Source organism: Manis pentadactyla, chromosome 6 (assembly GCF_030020395.1).
Source record: "Manis pentadactyla isolate mManPen7 chromosome 6, mManPen7.hap1, whole genome shotgun sequence".
Lineage (NCBI taxonomy): Eukaryota > Metazoa > Chordata > Mammalia > Pholidota > Manidae > Manis > Manis pentadactyla.
Window position 1 is genome coordinate 33124806 of NC_080024.1, and position 24970 is coordinate 33149775.

Consider the following 24970-nt stretch of genomic DNA (forward strand, 5'->3'; position numbering starts at 1 on the left):
GAAAATGTTCTTGACCCTGAGTTAAACATTAGAATGTCATCTTATTTATCATTTGAAGAATTTTTTTATTTACAGTTCTTTCAATGTCTGCTAACAATTTAATACTGAAAATTTACTGTAGGACCCAACTGAATAGGACACATATGATCAGAGATCAATTACTTTTATGCTAATAACTTACATTTATAATTAGATTGGCATATTTACTCTTAACTACTATTTAAACAACTTTATTAATCTTTCCAATAGTAAACATAACTAAAATTATTTTTAAATGTTGTTTTCCTCATCTTAAATATTTATGTTCAAAATCGCATGTATAAATACAGATTAAATAATACTTTCTACTAATATAATACAATAGATAGAGAATATAGGTCTATACCTTCATAACTACAGTAATAGAAAACATTGAGGGCTTCCACTGCAGCTGGCCCTCTCTGTTTATAGCCAAAAATCAAATCTATCCATTCATGAAGATGAGCAGAAACATATTCAGACTCCTAAAAAAAGAAGACATTTAAAACTTAATATAGAGATACCTCCTGACTATAATGTAACATGAGTCCTACGAAAAAGAGCAAATTAAACATTTCCACAAACAAATCTTACCAATGTAAAAACTGTCTCAAAATCATGTTAAACACTTACTCAATATGTACTACATGTTGACTAAACTCTACCTAGTATAATGTAGGCATCATATTTATTAATATTTACTTCATATGCATCTCCTAATGGGAAACAAAATTAACAGAAATACTCTAATAGTCCAAATATCAACAATAAAAAAATTAATAGCTGTAGAATGTATCATTGTTGTGAAATTTCCATTGAAATAGTTGTCTAGAACTTCAAGGAAACAATGAAACCACACTAGGTTTGATTAAAGATGGCTGCAAGTAACCCCCTCCACCCCATGCAGCCCACATCACTATGTGGTAGACTGGGTGGCAGGCAGAGGCTTGAAGGACCTCCTAGAACTTCTTACTGATGGCTTGAGAGATAGTAAGGAAATTATTATTGGAGACTGGAGAAAAGGGGACTCATATGTCAGTCACATAATAGATAGAAAGGTTACCTACTCTTGGGTCTAGGGATGGAGATTCCAAGCAGAATGTTTTTAAGTGCTAATTGGTTTCATTTAGCTGCCTATGGTAAGTGCTGGAGGAATATGATAAGTTAAAAGAAGTGTTCAAACTTTAAGCATAACTTTAAAAATATATAAAGGCACCAGGTCTTGCTAGGTTCAAAATAAAATTATTTCTCATTTTCAGGATCATTAGAGAGAAGCTTTCAAAGTGAGAAATGGCCTAAGTCAATGATCAAATCAGTGTCACTAACAGAGTTGATGCATATGAAACCCATAGAATTTTTAAAGAAATTATATTAATCCAGACTGAGATAGAAACTGTTCAAAAAGAAAAGAGACCTTTGGATTCCAACTTACTATGGTTAGGAAAGAAGTTGACAAAGACAGTCATGTAAACAATGTGGTTTGGTTTGGTTTTTTAATGAAAAAGAGAATGATTAAGAGCTGGGGGCCAAAAGCCCAAGGATAAAACAAAAGAGCCATGGAGAAACACTCTCAGGAAATAGCTCTGGGGCCCTCACAAATGAACTGAGAGCATGTCCCTACTGGAATTCTCAATTGTTATAAACCAGTTATTACTAGTTGATCTTGTTTTTCTCTCGCTTTTGAGTATCTATTATAATTCTCCTGTTCTTGTCAAGCCACTATTGTTATGTGGGGGCAGATAACTTGTCTCTTTACTTCACAGTCTTCAGATCCAAACTACCTGTGAGTAGTTTCATCCATACACGGATTTGATTTAGACGACTAATAAGATTTTGGACTTCAGGCCTCATGCCTTAATGCAGGGATCAGAAAACTTCTGCCTGTGGGCCAAATCTGATTAGCTGACAATTTGTAGAACACAGCCACAACCATTTTATTTTGCACTACAGTGGCAGAATTTCAACACAGACCTTAAAGCTAAGGACTATACAACACACAGTTGTTGTGGATTAAAGACAGTCACAAATTCTTTCTTATTCCCGCCACTGAAAGATGGAGTTTACTATCCCTCCTCTTAAATCTGCACCGATCTTGTTACTGTTCAATCATTACAAGATGGCAGAAGTGATGCTGGGACAGTTCACAGCCTTAAGTGTTAAGAAAGTGCAGAAGTGAAAAGATGGAGGTGTGAGAGGAGAGACAGAGGCTTCCCTTCTATAACCATATACAATAAGAAAATATAGTTGGTGCAACTAATCCTGAGAAAGCAACAGGAAAGAGGACAGCACCAGACTGCCTACACCTGGAGAAAAGAGCAGACCTCACAGAACAGGGTAATGTACCAAAGCTGTGGCCCAGCAGAATCCAAACCCTTCCCCGACCTCAGCTCACCAGCGGAAGGAAGAGAAACAGAACAGGCAGTGAGTGGAAGGCCTGGGACTGCTGAATACCTAGCTCCGGAGATCTGCTCGGAGAGCACAAACCTACATTTCATGGTACTTTCATGATACTTGCATGATTACGGGGTTGGAAAGCTAATACAGGCAGAATTCCTGGAGAGACTGATATTCCAGCCGCTTGTGGAAAGCATGGATCCAAATCCGGCTGCTCTGGGACAAAAGCTTATACCTGTGTGCTCAGCCTACTGGTTCAGGCAGGGGTGACAGGCATAGCAGCCGGGAAGCAGGAAACAGCTCCTTCCTCCCCACAGGCACCAATACCACTCCTGAGACCCCCAACATGGCTTCAGGGACTGAGCAGCTCCAGAGTAGAGCTTCTGGGCGCTAGAGGGCACCATATACAAATACGAAACGCCAAAGCAACCTGGTCCAGAGTAAAATTAATATAACTCTGGAGAAAGATTTAAATGACATGGACATTATGACTCTTCCTGAAAGGGAGTTCAAAATAAAAATCATCAACATGCTAATGGAGGTACGGAGAGATATTCAAGAACACAGGAATGAATTCTGGTCGGAGATCCAATTGTTGAATAGCACAGTGGAGGGTACTAAAATCAGGTTGGACATGGTAGAGGAGACGATAAATGAAATAGAAACTACAGAAGAGGAATACAAAGAAACTGAGGCACAGAGAGGAAAAAGGATCTCTAAGAATGAAAGAATATTGAGAGAACTGTGTGACCAATGCAAACGGAACAATATTTGCATTATAGGGATACCAGAAGAAGAAGAGAGAGAGAAAGGGATAGAAAGTGTCTTTGAGGAGGTAATTGCTGAAAACGTTCCCAATCTGGGGAAGGAGATAGTCTCTCAGGCCATGGAGGTGCACAGATCTCTCAACACAAGGGACCCAAGGAAGACAAAAGCAAGACACACAGTAATTAAAATGGGAAAGATCAAGGATAAGGACAGACTGTTAAAAGCAGCCAGAGACAGAAATAAGATCACATACAAAGGAAAGCCCATCAGACTAACAACAGACTTCTCAGCAGAAACCTTACAGGCAAGAAGGGAATGGAATGATGTATTTAATGCAATGAAGCAGAAGGGCCTGGAACCAAGATTACTTTATCCAGCAAGATTATCATTTAAATGTGAAAGAGGGATTAAACAATTTCCAGATAAGCAAAAGCTGAGAGAATTTACCTCCCACAAACCACCTCTACAGTCTGTTTTGAAGGGACTACTACAGATGAAAGTGTTCCTAAGGTTAAATAGCTGTCACCAGAGGTAATAAAAACCACAGTAAAGAAAGTAGAACCGCTAATTACTAACCAAATGCAAAATTAAATTGACTATCCCCAAAGTCAATCAAGGGATAGACAAAGAATGTAGGAGGAAGAAAAAGGAGGAGAAAAAGAAAAGAACCTTTAGGTTGTGTTTGTAACAGCATATTAAGTGAGTTAGGTTAGACTCTTAGATAGTAAGGAATTAACCTTGAACCTTTGGTAACCACGAATCTAAAGGCTGCAATGGCAGTAAGTGCATACCTATTGATAATCACCCTAAATGTAAATGGACCAAATGCACCAATCAAAAGACATAGAGTCACTGAATGGATAAAAAAATAAGACCCATCTATATGCTGCCTACAAGAGACTAACTTTAAACCCAAAGACATACACAGACTAAATGTGAAGGGATGGAAAAAGATATTTCATGCAACTAACAGAGAAAAAAGAGCAGGAGTTGCAGTACTCACATCAGACAAAACAGACTTCAAAACACAGAAAGTAACAAGAGACAAAGAAGGACTTACATAATGATAAAGGGGTCAATCCAACAAGAAGACATAACCATTATAAATATCTATGCTCCCAACACAGGAGCACCCACATATGTGAAAAAATACTAACAGAATTAAAAGGGGAAACAGAATGCCATGCATTCATTCTAGGACACTTCAACACTCCACTCACTCTGAAGGGCAGATCAACCAGACAGAAGAAAAGTAAGGAGACAGAGGCACTGAACAACACAGTAGAACAGATGGACCTAACAGACATCTACAGAACTCTACACCCAAACGCAGCAGAAAACACATTCTTCTCAAGTGCACATGGAACATTTTCAAGAATAGATTGTATACTAGGCCACAAAAAGAGCCTCAGTAAATTCAAAGAGACTGAAATTGTACCAACCAGTTTCTCAGATCACAAAGGCATGAAACTAGAAATAAATTACACAAGGAAATGAAAAATCCCACAAACACATGGAGGCTTCATAACATGCTCCTAAATAACCAATAGATCAACGACCAAATAAAAACAGAGATCAAGCAATATATAGATAGAGACAAATGACAAAAATAATTCAAAACAGCAAAATCTGTGGGATGCAGCCAAGGCTGTGCTAAGAGGAAAGTATATTGCAATACAGGTCTACCTTTAGAAAGAAGAACAGTCCCATATAAGCAGTCTAAACTCACAATTAATGAAACTAGAAAAAGAGCAACAAATGAGGCCCAAAGTCAGTAGAAGGAGGGACATAATAAAGATTAGAGAAAAAATAAATAAAATTGAGAGAATAAAATAGAATCGATGAAAGCAAGAGCTGGTTCTTCAAGAAAATTAACAAAATTGATGAACCCCTAGCCCGACTTATCAAGAAAAAAAGAGAGTCTACACACATAAACAGAATCAGAAATGAGAAAGGAAAAATCACTAAGGACACCACAGAAACACAAAGAATTATTAGAGAAGACTATGAAAAATTATATGCAAACAAACTGGATAACCTACAAGAAATGAACAACTTTCTAGAAAAATACAACCTTCCAAGGCTGACCAAGAAAGAAACAGAAAATCTGAACAGACCAATTACCAGCAACGAAATTGAACTGGTAAATCAAAAACCTACCTAAGAAAAAAACACCTGAACCAGATGGCTTCATTGCTGAATTCTATCAAACATTCAGTGAAGACCTAATACCCATTCTCCTTAAAATTTTCCAAAAAATAGAAGAGGAGGGAATACTTCCAAAATCATTCTATGAGGCCAACATCACTCTAATACTAAAACCAGGCAAAGACACCACAAAAAAAGAAGATTACAGACCAGTATACCAATGAACATAGATGCAAAAATGCTCAACACAATACTAGCAAACCGAATTTAAAAATACATCAAAAAGATTATCCATCATAATCAAGTAAGATTTATTCCAGGGATGCAAGGATGGTAAAACATTCGAAAATCCATCAACATCATCCACCACATCAACAAAAAGAAGGACAAAAACCACATAATCATCTCCATAGATGCTGAAAAAGCATTTGACAAAATTCAACATCCATTCACAATAAAAACTCTCAATAAAATGGGTACAGAGGGCAAGTACCTCAACATAATAAAGGCCATATATGAGAAACCCACAGTGAACATTATACTTAACAGCGAGAAGCTGAAAGCTTTTCCTTTAAGATCGGAAACAAGACAAGGATGCCCACTCTCCCCACTGTTATTCAACATAGTACTGGAGGTCCTAGCCATGGTGATCAGACAACACAAAGAAATAAAAGGCATCCAGATTGGCAAGGAAGAAGTTAAACTGTCCCTGTTTGCAGATGACATGATATTGTACATAAAAAAACCTAAAGAATCCACTCCAAAACTACTAGATCTAATATCTGAATTCAGCAAAGTTGCAGGATACAAAATTAATACACAGAAATCTGTGGCATTCCTATACACTAACAATGAACTAGCAGAGAGAGAAATCAGGAAAATAATTCCATTCACAATTGCATCAAAAAGAATAAAATACCTAGGAATAAACCTAACCAAGGAAGTGAAAGACCTATACTCTGAAAACTACAAAACACTCATGAGAAAAATTAAAGAAGATACCAATAAATGGAAACACATCCCATCCTCATGGATAGGAAGAATTAATATTGTCAAAATGGCCATCCTGCCTAAAGCAATCAATAGATTCAATGCAATTCCTATCGAAATGCCAACAGCATTCTTCAACAAAGCAGAGAAATTCATATGGAACCACAAAAGAGCTCGAATTGCCAAAGCAATCCTGAGAAGGAAGAATATAGCAGGGGGAATTACACTCCCCAACTTCAAGCTCTACTACAAAGCCACAGTAATCAAGACAATTTGGTACTGGTACAAGAACAAACCCATAGACCAATGGAACAGACTGGACAGCCCTGATATAACCCCAACCATATATGGTCAATTAATTTATGATAAAGGAGCCATGGACATACAGTGGGGAAATGACAGCCTCTTCAACAGCTGGTGTTGGCAAACTGGACAGCTACATGCAAGAGAATGAAACTGGATTATTGTTTAACCCTATACACAAAAGTAAACTCAAAATGGATTAAAGACTTGAATGTAAGTCATGAAACCATAAAACTCTTAGAAGACAACATAGGCAAACATCTCCTGAATATAAGCATGAACAACTTCTTCCTGAACCCATCTCCTCGGTAAAGGGAAACAAAAGCAAAAATGAACTCATGGGACTATATCAAACTAAAAAGTTTTTGTATGGCAAAGGACATCATCAACAAAACAAAAAGGCATCCTACAGTAAGGGAGAATAAATTTGTAAATGACATATTTGACAAGGGGTTAACATCCAAAATATATAAAGAACTTACACACCTCAACACCCAAAAAGCAAATAACCCAATTAACAAATGGGCAGTGGATATGAAGAGACAGTTCTCCAAAGAAGAAATTCAGATGGCCAACAGACATATGAGAAGATGCTCCACATCACTAATCATCAGGGAAATGCAAATTAAAACCTCAATGAGATATCACCTCACACCAGTAAGGATGGCCAGCATTGAAGAGACTAAGAACAACAAATGCTGGTGAGGATGCGGAGAAAGGGGAACACTTCTACACTGCTGGTGGGGATGTAAGCTAGTTCAACCATTGTGGAAAGCAATATGGAAGTTCTTCAAGAAACTAAAAATAGAAATACCATTTGACCCAGGAATCCCACTCCTTGGAATATACCCAAAGAATACAACTTCTCAGATTCAAAAAGAGATATGCACCCCTATGTTTATCACAGCACTTTTTACAATAGCCAAGATATGGAAGCAACCTAAGTGTCCAGCTGTAGATGAATGGATAAAGAAGATGTGGTACATATATACAATGGAATACTCTTCAGCCGTAAGAAAGAAACAAATCCCACCATTTGCAACAACATGGATGGAGCTGGAGGACATTATGCTCAGTGAAATAAGCCAGGCAAAGAAAGACAAATTCCAAATGATTTCCCTCATTTTGTGGAGTATCATAATGAAGCAAAACTGAAGGAACAAAATGGCAGCAGACTCAGAGACTCCAAGAATGAACTAGTGGTTACCAAAGGGGAGGGGTGTGGGAGGGCGGTTGGAGAGGGAGGGAGAAGGGGAGTGAGGGGTATTATATTCAGTACACATGGTGTGGGGGATCACAGAGAGAACAGTGTATCACAGAGAAGGGACATAGTGGATATCTGGCAACTTGCTGCACTGATGGACAGTGGATTGCATTGGGGTACGGGTGCGGACTTAATAATATGGGTAAATGTAGTAACCACATTGTTTTTTCATGTGAAACCTTCATAAGAGTGTATATCAATCATACCTTAATAAAAAAAAAAAAAGAAAGTGTGGAAGCTTCCACCTCTGCACTCTTGTGGAGCCTTGAGCTACCATGTATGAAGTCTGCCTATCCAGCCAGAGAGACCACATGAAGAGAAGATATCCTGAGACTAAATGGAGAGGGGGAAATGTCCAGCATCCCAATGTATCAATGCAGCCTCCAAATGTCTCCATTAGCTTCCATAAGACTGCAAGTGCATGAGAACTTCAAACAAGAAAAGAATAGCTCCATTGAGACCAGTCAATTCACACAACTGTGAGCGACAATGAAATGACTAGAGTTTTAAGGCTATGGTTTGTTACAAGCAATACATCACTAAAATATAAACTTCTAACATATTAATAAGGGCATATTAATGTCTTTCTAAAATCATGGACCCCTACTTCATGTCATAGATAATAGAGAGAAAAGCATCTTGTGGGTAAAATTGTAATATTTCCAGAATCTTTTGCCTGGCTTTAGTGCATCTGCATATCAATAGGTGTTTCCATGGGGTGGAGAAAGGTAGCCATCTACATATCAATAGGAAATTAAAAGGGCGTGGGAGGGTTTATCTGGACCAGAGAGGTTGGGTGGAGCTCTCTTCTGCTGCAGCCTGGTGGAGAGAGAGAGACTGGATGACTGCTTGTAAGAAATAAACAGGTTTCTTAAACTTTATTTCCCCCTTTGACTGATTTCGGTTTCAAAGGTATTTTGCCCTGAGATTTATACCCCTGGATTTACAATCTGAAACATTCCTGGCTAGCTGTTAACATTGTTTTTCAGAGTTGCTTTATTTTTTTTCCCCAGTTCCTTATTCATGTACAGGGTTATTCCTTACAAATATTATAATCTACTCCTGAATTTTGTAAATCTGACAAGCAATGTTCTAATGACTAGGAATGTTTCCAAGTATTGGCCTAATCAGTTCCAGAGCATGTAACATTTCAGCTTGGATAGAGGCTATTGTGGGGGGAGAAAACACATTATATGCAAGATAACACACAATATCATTAAATTAACACTCACTAGTCCTTCAATTCAAAACTGGAAATTTGGCTAAAAGCTAACAATGTATTTTTAAATGGTATTTAGGATTTAGGTGTCTTATTAAAAAATTACTGAAATCCTTCAGAGAAAACAAAATGTACTTATCCCTGTTGGATTTTAACAAATGTGGGAACTACAAGACATCAAACTATTCCAGCTTGGTGACTGGAATAACTTCACATACAACAGGCAGGTCTTACAGAACTGAAATTTTTTGGCTCTCTATCCATGTACTATACTTTCACTATCAGAAGATTCATAACCTCAAAATAAATTCCTATAAGTGTACTTTCTAAAATAGCATATATTAGACATTACAACTTAGTCTAGAAAAATAATGTTAGATATATTTTATTCAATGCTCTGGAAAACATGTACATCTTTATCTTACTAATCTTACATCTTTAACTTACTAAAACTTATTAAGATACTAAGTATCTTACTAATACTTACTATTAACTTACTAATAACCAAACACAAAAATCTTACCAGAGCTTTCCTATGTTTACAGATGAAATCTTCAGCTGACTTAGCCCATTTGGGGAGAATTACATCATTTACTAGTTCTTTGGAAACTTGTAGATGACCCAAGTTAAATTCTAGGACACATAAAAAATAAATGTATCAAATCATTTTAAGACTTCAATAAATCAAGTAAAACAAATGAGTGCATGTTACTTAGCAGAACTGAAGGCTTTTTTTTTTTCTTCTTTAAGAGTGAAAGTTGAGAATCAAGTTTCCTTCTTGATCTAAATTTACTGAACAGGTAAAAATAACTCTGATCTATTGGAATGCATTTTACCAGCTGATTTAAAGGTAAAACAAAATAAAATAGTTTAAAATTAGTTACTATGTGGTAAATCAGATTAATCATTGATTTTTGGTTGAGAAGTGGGAGAAACTATAGATATGACCAAAAGCTTAATCTGAACAAAATTGCAATACTAGGTATTCTTCTTACATTAAAAAGAATTAACAATCCCCTCTTAGGGTTAATTTACAAAATATAGCTCCCTAAAGCTTTTTAGTGTATCACACCTTAAACTCACTCAATGGAAGTTTTATTATCTGTCTTATAGGAGAAAAATATATTTACATACCATTATTCTAAGTAGATACTGATATCATAAAGATTTGCTCATACAGTTTGACAAAATTATCCCAAAGATGAAGTTTTCTTGTTCACATAGTGTGGGGAGGGGAAAGTGTTAACAAAAAAGACCTTCATAAAAGAAGCTACATAAAATAGCAGTGTGTCCCAAAGCTGGAGAAAGATTTGAGTATTACAGAATGACAGGATTCACAGGGTCTGTGGCTTTGTTAACCCAACCACTGTATAGCAGACATTGTTTGTTGCCCAACTGATAGCTATCCCTCTTTATTTGGTAACAGAACCTTAGTAGTCAAGTGTCCATTCTTGCAGTGTATTTCATGCCTGTTGTAGGTGACTAGTGTAGGGTTTGGTATATGACCGAGCTCTTAACACAAAGAATTAATAGACCCACTTCTTTCTAAGACACTGTTGTATCTGTCTATGATACCTAGAACTGCTTTAGTCCTTTGTAACCTTGAGAGGAACTAGCCAAATAAAAAGCCAAAACACTTAGAACAGCAGAGTGAAAATACAGGAAGAACTTGGTTTGGATGGTGTGTTAAGTTACCTGAAATTACCACACCTTGGGGTTTTTATTATGGAAAATACTAAAATTTTCTTGTTGACATAAATATGGAATTGGTTTTATTAATATTTGTGGAATTAATTAATATTAGGATTGTTGGCACTTTAACCAATGTACTTTGCTTTCTCCCACCCAGCTCATTTCAAAGAAGCAATGTAGAAATGGAGGCCACCAGGACAGAAGTGCAAGACAGCAACTGGCTCTGGTAAACATCAAAAATTGTCAAGCTATGAGCACCTTAAATTCTGTGTCCACATTTAATCTGCTCATCCCCCTATCCCAGATACCCAGCTTTAGGAGACTCTAGTCCTACAGCTAAGAGTCTAGGACCAGACTCAATCAACAGATTCACTTGATTTTCTGAAAGTGACTAATTCTAACTGCCTCACTCTCAGAGTTAGATGCACTGCCTCCAGCAGCGTGTCCTACAGTGCAAGATCAAAGGACAAGAGCCCTGGACATTTTCTTCCCAGCATAACAAGGAAGTTCTATAGTGCAAGATCAAAGGACAAGAGCCCTGGACATTTTCTTCCCAGCATGACAAGGAAGTTCTACTGAGGAAGCAAAGGGTCAAACATTAACATCACATGCTAGGGGATGAAAAAGAAGTTGGTAATTGTTTGTTGACACTGGAACTTCTTCTCTAGGGAATACCAGAATTAACTACTTTGATGATTTCCTCATTTGTGCTTAAATCAAAAACTACCTCATAGGAGACATATTTGCATATTTTCAAAGACTGTATTTAAATAATTCTCTATTTCAAAAACATGATTTTTCAAGTATTGTGGTAACTTACAACATGTCGTTTTTAATTGGTCTTCTCTCCTCTATTCTAAACAAGGAGTCAACAAATTTTTTTCTATAAAGTGTCAAAGAACAAATATTTCTGGCATTATGAGTTCTATGGTCTCTGATGCAACTACTCAAATCTGCCATAACACTGTGAGAGTAGCCACAATTTATACATAAATTAATCAGCTGGCTGTGTCCCAACAAAAATTTATATATAAATACATGACTGTGTCCATGGCAAACCCATGGACCTATAGTTCAGTGACCCTAGACTAAACCCTCATCTTATCTAACGTAAACACCAACCTAAGTAACCATATGGCTGAAATTACATATGGCCATTTTTGTTTTTCTAGTCAACACTGTACTCTGAGAAACTCTCTTACTAGATTTGACTAATTTATTTTAAATTTACTGTAGCACTTCCCTGAAGGTAAGAATAGTATCTGGGCATCAGGTAAGCCCTGTTACTGATTCATACACAGACAGAATGAACCTTAAATAATCTATAGGACATTCCAAAAATGTCCCAAAAGGTATTTTTCAGGATCTTCTATTAGGACCTGTTGAGTCAGATTTTTAATCTCCTATTTCTTACGATTTTGATTTTCCAAAAACTCTGGGAAGTAGAAGAACTCAGGAATAAGTTCCTTCACATCATATGGATTGTCCATGAGAGCCTGCCAGGTAGCAGGGATGGAATGAAATTGTCGATCTGCACAGTCAAACCTGCACATAGAGATTGAAAGAGAGCAATGAATATTGAATGAGAACAACCAGTATGAAACAAACCTGTAAACTCCTTTCACATTTCCTAATGATTAGAGCTTTTCTTGCTTCATCTTTCTCTTTAATGTCTAAAAACATGATTTTGCTCTCTTTCTTATGATAATCTATCTTTCATATTTTGTTGTCAGGAACTAAATACTATAATTTTAATCACTAGTAAGATCTTAAGTTACAATAGAGGAAAACCAGATCATACTGAAGAACATTCTCAAGTAATTAAATTAAATACAAACCTGAGACTTTTAAAAAATGGCACAATTTTTGCTGAGTAAAATTTATTACAGAAAATGAATTATTATTTGGATGTTTAAATCACAGAGTTTAAATATCACTACTAATATATGAGTTAATAGATCTATAGGAATGCTGATTTAATTCTCCATACATAAATATCTTTATAAACTCTTCTGCTAAAAAACAGATGTTAGGGAAACAGATCTGTGGCTAAAGAGTTTATATTTTACTTGCACATACTGTTATCTTATTATCTTATTTCAACTTTATTTTTAAGTTCCATCATGGGCCTATGGTAACTGAAAGCAGCTTTAGTGGTCATGCTGCAATAATGCTTTCTCTAATCACAAAATGCATAAACTCCTTCTGTTGATACAGTTTTCCTGGATTTATTTAGTAATAACTTACTAAGTGACACAAATAAATAATTTCACTTTTTTTATGCCTACCAATCTTGGTTCGAAGCACAAATGAACTTAGCAGACCTCTGAATTTAATTATAGTCAATGACTGGGTCATCAATAAAGTCTAGTGATGGTGTATCCAAAGTCAAGGACAGGTGTAGCTTTAGTGGTAAAATCTTTTTGTTTGAGTTGGGGAGAGCAGCTTTACTGACATAATTTACAAATAATTCACCTTTTTAAGTTGACAATTCAATGGGTTTCAGCATATTTCCAGAGTTGTGCAACCATCAGAACAATCAATTTTAGAACACTTTCATTACTCCAAAAATTAATTCTTTATCAGCTCTTATTAGCAGTCACTCTCCATTCACCCTACCTCCACCCCAGCAACTACTAATCTACTTTCTGTCCCTATGTATTTGCCTATTTTGGACAGTTCACATAAATCATACAATATGTGGCCTTTTGTGTCTGGCTTATTTCATTTAGCGTATTATTGTCAAGATTCAACCATGCTGTTATCATGTATCAATCTTTCATCCCTTTTATTAGCTCATGGCCAAATAATATTCCATTGTATGGATATATCACTTTTTATTTATACCTTTATCAGTTGGACATTAGGGTTGTTTCTACTTTTTGGCTTGTTATAAATAATGTTGCTATGTCCATTTGTGTACAAGTTTTTATGTAAATATGTTTTCAATTATCTTGGGTATACACTAGAGGTGGAACTGTTGGATCACAAGGTAATTCTACGTTTAACCCTCTGAAGAACTGCCAGACTGTTTTCCAGACAGTGAATCATTTTACAATTCCACAGTAGTACATGAGGATTCCAATTTCCTGGCATGCTCACCAACACTAGGTATTATCTATTTGTCTTTTTGATTATAGTCATCCTTGAAGAGGAATCCCAATTTGGTTTTGTTTTGAATTTCCCTGATGACTAATGATGTTGAGCAACTTTTCATGTTTATTAAACATTTGTATATCTTCTTTGGAGAAATTGAGATCCTTTCCAGCTTTTAACTGGATCACTTGTCTTTTTATTATTGTGTTATAAAGGTCTTTATATATTCTGGATAAAAACCCCTTATTAGATATACAATCTGCAAATATTTTATCCCACTGACTGGGTTGTTTCTTCACTTTCTTAATGGTGTCCTGTGAAGCACAGACAGAATCTGTTTTTGAAGTTTTGTAAAATAATCATTTATTCATAAAATCATTAAGAGCTGAAAAGATCCAGTTACACTTTAATAGGGAGAAAATTACCTGCTATAATGGTAAATGTAACATTCGGAGATGTGTAGGAATTTTGGGGACAGGGTCTTTTCTTGAAAGCCAAGGCTTACTGTGCCAATGACAGAAAAAGGGTTAACTCTGAGAGATAATAATTACATAGAATGAGAGAATAGGCAATGTTTACATAGTTCTTGAGTGGATAGGAAAGGCAAAATGGTAATGTTAAAAAGTAAGGCAACAGAGACAAAATGTGAATACATAGGGAGCTGCCTGGAGGATACACTTGGGAACTGAGGATTCATGAAAAAGTTGACTTCCTTAAGATTATTAGGAAAATGTAAAATATAGGTTATAATGCCAACAGATAATATGACTGATGGCATCACAGATCTCTGAGCTACTAATAATGTAAAAACTTGTACACAAATGTCATTCCTCCCTCTTTATTCCTCTTGATGAATAAAAATTTTTAGGAGGACTACACAGGCATTGGGTTGGTTTGAATCTCTGGTAGATGTCTTGGATCTAGGTTTAAACCAGTTCTAACTCCATATCTCTAGTAAGTTCCCAAAACCAGTAAGAATCACAACGGTACACTGGACAACAGTAAAAAGGAATTCTCCTTAAAAATCACTGGCGTAAGTCAGTTTGCGTGTCCCATTCTCAAACTAGTTTGACTGTTTTTATCTAGAGGCTATTATATGAATCAAAACCTAACAGAGGAGAATAAAAAAGATATGGCCTTGTTATACAGTACATGACATGAAGGCGGAGTTTTCAGTATTAATATATTGTCTTAACAGCTTATATACCCAAACCATACCTTCCACTCTGAAGCTGGATATGAAGAGTGGTGAACGGTTCTGTACGAATAAGATAGTGCATCACCCCGGCAGAATTTGAATAGTGAGTACCATAATGAAATTTATCAATAGTTCCCATAGGATCCTCGAAATTTTCATATCTAAAAAAAGAAATGAAAGTTTTGTAAACATAAGAGCAAAATTAAATTAGGAGTACATGTATGGTTAATAATAGAGTTTTTAAGAAGTCTTTACTAATATTTTTCATTATCTATGTATTTTTGTATCATTACATCATGTTAATAAGTGAAAGAAATTTATTCATTAATACTTTTTTCTGAAAAATGAAATATCATTAATACTGGATTCTGGGACATTTTTATATTACATGATAATACATGTTCACTGTAGCTAAATCAGAAAACAAATAGAACCAAAAAAAGAACTTAAAATCAAACTAGGTAGTCATTTCCCAGAGATAATTAATATTAAAATTTTGGTGAATATCTGTCAATCCTTAATGTATTAGTTAATACACACATATATTTTAATATAAAAGTACTATTCATAATATATTATTTATAGTTAGTTTTTCATTTAAAATTTTTTTATGTCTTTCCAAATGACTGAGTCTATTTTGAACAAATATGTGTATTTATAACAGATACATGCATGGAAGTGTATGACAATTTAACTATTTCTTTACTTTTCAATAGTTAGGTTGTTTGTATTTTTCTGCTACTGTAAGCAATGTGATAATTAAACATGATTTTGTAGCCAAGGAAATGGAAAGATATGGAGCATCAGTCAAGAATTGTGGAAATGAATGCCTAACAATCTAAAGGTAAGAGAAGAAGGTGAAGGTGGATAGCAAAGGATATACAGATGTACATATATATATATATGTACATATATACTCATATTGTAAGTGCTATCACTGATACATGTGTAATTGTTTCGAATGGTGGTTTGAATGGTGACATTTGAAGTATTGGGTATGAAGTCTGAATATGAATGAAGAGATTTTTGGAGGCAATAAACACTGAAATTTTAAAAATATAATGCTAATCAGCTCATCAAGTTGAAGCCAATTTCCTTTTACACAGAAATCATTAATATTCAGGGAATAAAAAATGTTTTCAGTTCAAAGTCATTTGTACCAAAGCAAAAAAAATACTCTGTTAAAACTTAAAACTCCTACCTTTGATTATCAATGAAATAAGTTACTCATATGATAAGTGATTCCTATAGAACAGTGTTAAAAAAGGCTTTTTTCAGTATTATAAGAAACACTTTGACTAATGGTAGTGAAGTAATACACACACAGCAAAATTTTACTAGTAAATCACATAGCAGACACTGCAAAAAGTCCTCAGGAAGATTTGCATATAAACAGGAAAGAAAGAAGAATGTCTCACCTACTCTCAAAAAATCTACAAATAAGTTTGTTTGCAAAACCTTATTTTAGAAGTCATAACTGACAAGTATCCAAAAATTCACGTGGACAAAAAGGGAAATTAAATCAGATTATTCTTTTACCTGTTAGCAGCTTGCTCTGGGAAAAGACATGTGAGATGTTTTTTACAGGTAGACCATAAATACACAGGAGTATAAAAATTTCCTTTCCTTATTAAAATAACACTTTGTGAATCTCTACACATTTCACTGTTTTTATTCATATTATTTGTGAATAATAGGTTAGCATTATTATATCTACCAAAATATCATATTAGGTAGATATTTGTATCTGTTAGATTAACAGATTATTAAATCTAAAATATCTGGGAAGAAAAATTCAACAACCTATTACCCTTTAGCACCTATGTATTTAGCACATACTGCTTTTCACAAGATGAAAAGAATTTCTGAACATCACTTTAAATTTAGCAAAAGGGAAATAAAGAGACTATAGTTAAGATACTTGAAGGATAACTTAGTTATTTTCAAGAAAACTTGGGGAAGGAATCATCAGACTCTGATTATCCAAAATAGTTGTACATGTAAAAACAGGAACATCTGGTTGGCCATGGTAGGAAATCAATACAAATCCAAACGAGCAATGGAAATTTTTGAAAAGGGATAAAAGGCACTTACTTTTCTCTCACGGCTTTGGCATTTTTATCATTAACTACTCCAATTGGTTTGGAAAGGTCTCGAAATACAGATGGATTATTAAGATCCAACTCTTCTGAAGTATAATCTTGTAAAATCCAGGGAAACTAAAAGAGCCACAATTTACAATTTAGACATTACTTCCTAGAGAAGTTCTTACTCTCATATCTAGTATCAAACGCTTATCTAAAGACAATAAGGGATAGTGTTTAAGAATATTTTTCCTTTGCAAATATTTATTCACCTTTAGTTCAAAAAATAAGAGCATTATTTCCTATAATTCAACCGGAATATTTTCCATTCAATTTTCGAGTGAAGGAAAACAGGCTTTTATTTTTTAATTACTTTTCATATTGATATACTTCTTAAAAATAGCAGGGTAGAAAATATACAGAAAGGTAAAACAGTTTTTTAATCTTTTTAAATTAAAAATATGCACATAAATTTTTGTATTATTATAAAACTGAAAGGCATTCCATATTTTTGAGATTTACATAAAACTTACCACAGGATACTGTGCGAGGTCATTATAGGTTCGTCCTGCCATTGTATTTATTTGAATTAGATAGTCAAAATTTGATATTTCTCTGTTCACCCATTTCTAGGTAGTACAAAAAAAGAAATAAAACTTAATCTGTATCTCTTAGAAATTAGTAGATATTACTGATAGTACTAACATAATCTTTTTGTTCCCACTTTCTCTATCATCTTTTTGATAAAAGGAATGGGGCTTCAAAATGGCTTTAACAGGGAGATAAAATCAATATACTCCTGCTAAATTCATTTCCTTTTAAAAATTGGTCTCTAGGAAAATGAACAGAAAATACAACATAATCTAATACTATAGTCTAAAGACTTCACAAGAATGAAGTCCTTTCTACAATTAAATATTTTATTTAAACATCTTTAAATTTTTAATTCTAGGACTACCCAACATTGAATGTTTTGTGGTAAGTTGATATTTTCTTAAGTGTATATATTAAAAAAAAACAACAACAGTACTTTAGTGTACTAAATAAAATGGTCTACAAATTTTAAACATTATGTTAACTATCCTCAGAGAACTGCCTGACTAGAGCAACAGTTTACAGGAAAGGATTTAATATAGATTTTATAGAATGCCCAATTATAATTGTTCTTGAGTTCCAAACTGTGGAATCAATACTTGTATGAACAAGTGATTCCACAGAAAATAGGGAATGTATTCTAAATTAAGCTTATTCCATAAGCAATAGAAAGGAACTGTTGATAGATTTTGAATTTAAGAATAAGATTAATGAGTATGTAAGAGGAAGAAGAGAGCCAGTAGGCAGAAACTCTAATTAGGAGACTACTAATAGTTCTGGAAAGCAAAAATCATTGGTCCTCCTTGGATTTTGGCTGTATGAATTCAAGAGATGCTGGGATATATATCAGGATAAAACACATGAGTATTAGTTACTTTGGATGATATAAGGATTTTGGTGATTGTTTTTCCCTTTTTGCATGCTTTTTGTATTAACTCCCATCTTCTACTTCATGCACAGATTATTTTTATTATTAAGAAAACAAAACCCCACGTTATTTCTTAAAAGGAGAAAATTATTAAGAAAGAGGAATTCATAAATTAGGCCCATGAACTGAATGATGTGGGAACTGGAAGACAGGGTACTTGTATATGTGAGGGAAACAAAGAAATACTCAAGGATAATTCAAAAGATTAACCTGAATCGAAAAATAGGAGTTGTAATAATCAAAATGAAATAATCAGAAGGAATTTTTGCTTTTAAGCAAAAGTCTGAGATATAAAATGAACTGTAAAACAGTAACTGCCAAAATGTCCTACCTGTGTCAATCCTGATGTTTGGAATAATTCCTGTGGTGATCTGGTTCCATAACTATTTGGAGAATGAAGTGACAACAGTTTGCTATACACTTTGTTTCTAACCTAAAAAAAAAGCAGCATTTTGTATTTTAAAAATTGATCAAGACAAACCAGGATTATGGCTTTTTCAACAGCTTTATTGAGATATAATTCATATACTATAAAATACACCCTTTTAAATTATACAATTCAGAGGGCTTTTGTGTATTCACAGAGTTCTGCAACCATAAATATTACATTATCACTCCTAAATTCCCACTCCCTTCTATACCCTGACAATCACTAGTCTACTTTCTGTCTCTATGGATTCACTTATTTTGGACATTACACAGGACTCTTTTTTTAACTTCACCATCTAGGTTTAAAGCCAAGCCATGTATTTTTTTAGAAAGTTACAGTGTATAATGGAATGATCATCAGATACTGAATCAGAAAACTACCTCAAGTCTAGACCAAATTTTGCTCTGTCATTTACTAATCATATTGGCAAATCAATTAATTGAGTCTCTTTTGTATATTAAACAAGAAACTCTTCCCTTACAGTTTTGTGAGTTATTCAAGCCTATACAAACATAAAGTAATAAAATTCATATTTGAACTTCAGTTTACTCATCTATTAGAAAAGAAATAGTGGAATTTGCGGTATCTAATCTGAAGGCTGTTATGAAGAGTAAATACTACATATAAAAGAGCTACAAAAAGTACAAAGCTGGAAGTAGCTCCAGGGAAGATGCTGGAAAAGGAGATCACTGTGATAACCTCCTCCAATGTACATACCAAAGAACCAACTACACTGAATACAATTAACTCTGAAAATGACCTAAAGATGGCAGAACAGACCCTCTACACCTGGCAAAGAAGAGAAGAACACACTGAAAAGGGTAAAGGGGCAGAGCCACTATCTATAAAGGTCCAAGCCCTAACCCCATCCCAGCCCTCAAGTGGGAGGTAGAGGAATGGCACAAGGAAGGAACAAATGCTCACGAATGTAGTATACATGGCCCTGAGGATCTGCTTTGGAAATTTGAATTCCCATTGCACTGGACTTTGAAGATTAACAGGGCTGAACGCCAGGGAGGGTTGGAGCACTCTGGGAGACTCTAGTCACTTGTAGAGGACTAGCGTGCTATGTCAGTACCAGTGAGACTAAATACAGAGGTAGCAGTTTGAAAGATTTGCTAACAGTGGGAAATATGCTGGATAGATGGGGGTCTGAGGGAGCTTTCTCCAAGAGGTAAAAGGCAGGAGAATAACACTTTTCAAGCCCTCCCTCAGCCCAACTAGACAGGTGCTCATGCAAGCCAGCTCTGAAACTTTCCACCTGCTCTGCTGGCTCAGCACCAGCATTCCCTTGTATATCTGCCTTGCCCAGCATGCTGGGCCCAGAAGCAGACAGCTATTGCTGACAGGCAGGCAGAGGGTGGCCGCACCCACAATCCCAGTAGTAACACTTAACCTCAAAGGGCACAGAGAGGCTAGATGTGGGGATACACCATTGTTGGTACAAGGCACAAAGAGGCTTGCACTACAGATCCAACATTACTGGCAGAGAGGCAGAAAGGTGGGCCTTGCCCACAGCCCACCACCAACAGCTTTGGTTCAGCCATAATAGAGAACTGGGCTCTGGTGAGCAGGGGGTTTTGAGCTTCTGGGCACCACAGGACACCTACTACAATAAAGCCACCACTTCCAAGACCAGAAGGCATAGCTGATTTATTTAATACAAGGGAAGAAACACAGAGACCCAGACAAAATGAGGAGACAGAGGAATATGCTCTAAACAAAAGAACAGAATACCAGAAAAAGTGTTAATGAAAAGGAAATAAGGAATTGTCCTGACAAAGAATTTAAAGTAATAGTCATAAAGATGTTCACTGAAATGGGGAAAAGAATTGAAGATTTTAGTGAGAAATTCAACAAAGAGAACATATAAGATGAAATATACAACACAGGGAATCAATAGTAGGCTGTAGGAGGCAGAGGAATGGATCAGCAAGACAGAAGTTGGGTATGGAAGAGTAACCAAGCTGAGGAACAGGGAAAAATAAAGAATTTCTAAAAATGAGAAGATGCTGAGAGAGCTATGTACCAAGTCCAAACACAACAATATTTGAATAATAGGGGTCCTAGAATGAGAAGAGAAAGATAAAGGGCAGAAAGTCTGTTTGAAGAAATAATAGGTTAAAACTTCCCTGGAAGGAAGGAAATAGACATCAAGGTCCTGGAAGCACAGACAGCCCCTAACAAGATGAACGTAAGGAGGTACATACCCAGACACACAGTAATTAAAACAGCAATTTAAAGAGAAAAATCTTAAAAGCACTAGAGAGAAACAGACAGTTATCTATAAGGGAAACTCCATAAGGTTATCAGCATATTTCTCAGCAGAAACTTTACAGGCTAGTAGGAGTGGCATGAAATATTAAAGTGCTGAAAGGGAAAAATCTACAACAATGAACACCTTACCCAACAAAGTTATCATTCAAAATTGAAGGAGAGAATAAAAGTTTCCCAGATAAATGAAAGTTAAAAGAATTCATCACCAATGAACTAGCCTTACAGAACATGTTAAAGGGACTTTTTTTGATGGAATTGTTTTTAAGTATAAGTGTTTCTCATCAGTGAAGATAAACCTAAAGTAAATGTAAGTAGACCAATCACTTGCAAAGTGAGTATAAGGTTCAAAAAACAAAAGCAGTGCAATCAACTATATGCAAAATTAGGAAACACAAAAAGATGTAGATTATGACATAATACACATCAAACGTGGAGAAGGAATAAGAATAAAAAGGTAAGTACTTTTAGAATGTGTTCAAAATCAAGCAAATATCAACTTACTATAGATTGTCATATATTAAAGAGCCTACATATGGACCTATGGTAAATACAAACCTAAGCCCTATAATAGATAAACAAAAAATAAAAAGGAATCCATGCATAACACTGAAGAAATCATCAAATCAAAGGGGTGAAAGGAAGAGAGAAAGAAAGGAACAGAGAAGAACTACAAAAACAACCAGAAAGCAATTAACGAAATGGCAATATATACATACCTATCAATAATTACTTTAAATGTAAATGGATGAAATGCTCTGATCAAAAGACAAAGAGTGGCTAAATGGATACAGAAAAAAGATACACATACATGTTGCCTATAAGAGACTCATTTCAGACCTAAAAACATATACAAGTAGTAAAGGAATGAAAAAAGATACTCCACATAAATAAAAGAAAAAAGCAGGAGTACCAATACTTATATCAGACAAAACAGACAACAAAGAAAGTAACAAGAGAAAAAGGAAGGACATTACATAATGATAAAGACATCAGTCCAACAAAAGAATATAACAATTATAAATATTGATGCACAAAACATAGGAGCACCTAAACTATAAAGCAAACACTAACAGAACTAAAGGGAGAAATTGATGGTAACATAATAAATAGTAGAGGACTTTTAACACCCCACTGATATCAATGGATAGATCATCCAGACAAAAAATAAGGAAATAGTGTTGCCTAACAACATATCATCCAAATGGACTTAACAGATATATACAGAATGCTCCAACCAAAAGCAACAGGATACATACACATTTTGCTCAAGTGCACATGGTATGTTCTACAGAAGAGATCACATATTAGGACATAGAAAGAGCCTCAATAAATTTAAAAGACTAAAATTTCATCTAGCATATTTTCAGACCACAATGGTATAAAACTAGAAATCAATTACATGAAGAAAAAAGGGAAAACACAGACACATGGAGGCTAAACAACATACCTCTAAATAATCAGTGGATCAATGAACAAATCAAATAATTAAACAATACATGGAAACAAATGAAAACAGCAACACAACAGTTCAAATATGTGAGATACAGCAAAAGTGCTTCTGAGAGGAAAGTTCACAGTGATACAAGCCTAGCTCAAGAAACACGAACAATCCCAAATAAACCATCTCATCTTACAACTGAAGGAACCAGAAAAAGAACAAACAAAGCCCAAAGTCAGAAGAAGGAGGAACATAATAAAGAACACAGCATAAATAAGTAACATAGAGAATAAGAAAACAATAGAAAAAAGTCAATGAAACCAAGAACTGGTTCTTGGAGAAGTTAAACAAAACAAACCCTTAGCCAGACTTATCAAGAGAAAAAGAGAGAGGACACAAACAAAATCAGAAATGAAACAGGAAAAGTTACAACTGACACCACAGAAACACAAAGAATTATCAGAGAATACTATGAAAAATTATCTGCCAACAAACTGGACAACCTAGAAGAAATGGACAAATCCCTAGAAATATAAAATCATCCAAGATTGACCCAGGAAGAAACAAAATCTGAACATACTGATTACTAGTAAAGAAACTGAACTGGTAATCAAAAAACTCCAACAAACTCAAGTTCAGGACTTTAGTCCTAAACACAGATACAAAACTCCTCAATGAAATATTAACGAACCAAATTAAAAAATACATCAAAAGAGTCATTGATCAGGACCAAGTGGGATTTATTCCAGGAGTGCAAGGATGGTTGCATATCTGCAAACCAATCAATGTGTGATACACTACATTAACGAATGGAAGGATAAAAACAATGTAGTTAGTCATCTGAACAGGTGCTGAAAAAGTATTTGAGAACATTCAGCATTAGTTCATGAGGAATACTGTCAACAAAGTACATACAGATGGAACAAACTTCAGCATAATAAAGGCCAAATATAAGAAACCCCACATGTAATATCATATGCAATGGTAAAAAGCTGAAAGCCTTTCATCTAAGATCAGGAAAAAGACAAGAGTGCCCACTCTCCCAACATTTATTCAACATTGTACTGGAAGTCCTAGCCACAGCAATCAGACAAGGAAAAGGAATAAAATGTATCCAAATTGGTAAGGAAGAAGTAATACTATCACTACTTGCAGAGGACATGATACTGTATATATAGAAAACCCTAAAGACCACACCAGAAACTATTAGAACAAATAAATGGATTCAGTAAAGTTGCTGGATACAATCAATATACAGAAATCTGTTGCCACTTCTATAAACTAATAACAAACTAGCTGAAAGAGAAATCAAGAAAACAATTCCATTTACAATTGCAACAAAAAGAATAAGATAACCTAGGAATAATTCTAACCATGGAAGTGAAAGATCTGTACTCTCTATAAGACACTGATGAAAGAAACTGAAGATGACAGATATAAATGGGAAGCAGAGGCAGAGATAGAGGTGGATTACGGACTTGCAGAATGCTGGATGCAGGCATGATTCTAGTGCTTGATCTATTGCCAGGAGCATAAAGCCAGGTATATGCCTTTTTACCCCAAGAATGTTCCATTGTCATTTCTCAGTCTCACTAAATCCATAGTGAACTTTCCCAGGGCCGAAACCCTCAGGCAAGACAACTTACATCAGTCAGAATGGCCACTATCCAAAAGACAAGGAACAGCAAGTTTTGGCGAGGATGTAGAGAAAAAGGAACCTTCCTACACTGTTGGTAGGAATGTAAATTATTGCAGGAACTATGGAAAGTAGTATGGAGATTCCTCAAAAAACTAAAAATAGAAATACCAAAAGATCCAGTAAACTCCACTTCTAGAAATTTACTCAAAATAAACAAAACCTGATTCAAAAAGATATATGCATCATTATGTTTACTTTCACATTATTTACATTACCCCAGATATGGAAGCAACTAAAGTGTCCATGGATAGATGAATGGATAAAGATTTGATACATATATACAAACTGGAATATTATTCACCCATTAAAAGGAACAAAATCTTGCTATTTGCAACATGAATGGATCTAGAGGGTATTGTGCTAAGTGAAATAAACCAGCCACAGAAAGACAAATAGCATATGACTTCACTTAGATGTGGAATTAAAAAAA

General features: G+C 35.1%; 1 protein-coding gene across 8 annotated transcripts in view; it reads right to left on the bottom strand.

Annotated features, from left to right (window-relative positions):
• The window catches only part of NBEAL1 (neurobeachin like 1), a 240173-nt gene that overhangs the window by 48115 nt on the left and 167088 nt on the right, over positions 1–24970 (bottom strand). For all 8 annotated transcript variants that reach the window (XM_057503678.1, XM_057503677.1, XM_057503676.1 and 5 more), the window contains 7 exons: positions 19028–19129; positions 17708–17803; positions 17185–17309; positions 15111–15251; positions 12211–12341; positions 9628–9737; positions 386–503 (listed from right to left, as the gene is read on the bottom strand). In XM_057503678.1, coding sequence (XP_057359661.1) covers positions 386–503; positions 9628–9737; positions 12211–12341; positions 15111–15251; positions 17185–17309; positions 17708–17803; positions 19028–19129 — 823 coding nt within the window. The remainder of the gene's footprint in view (positions 1–385; positions 504–9627; positions 9738–12210; positions 12342–15110; positions 15252–17184; positions 17310–17707; positions 17804–19027; positions 19130–24970) is intronic.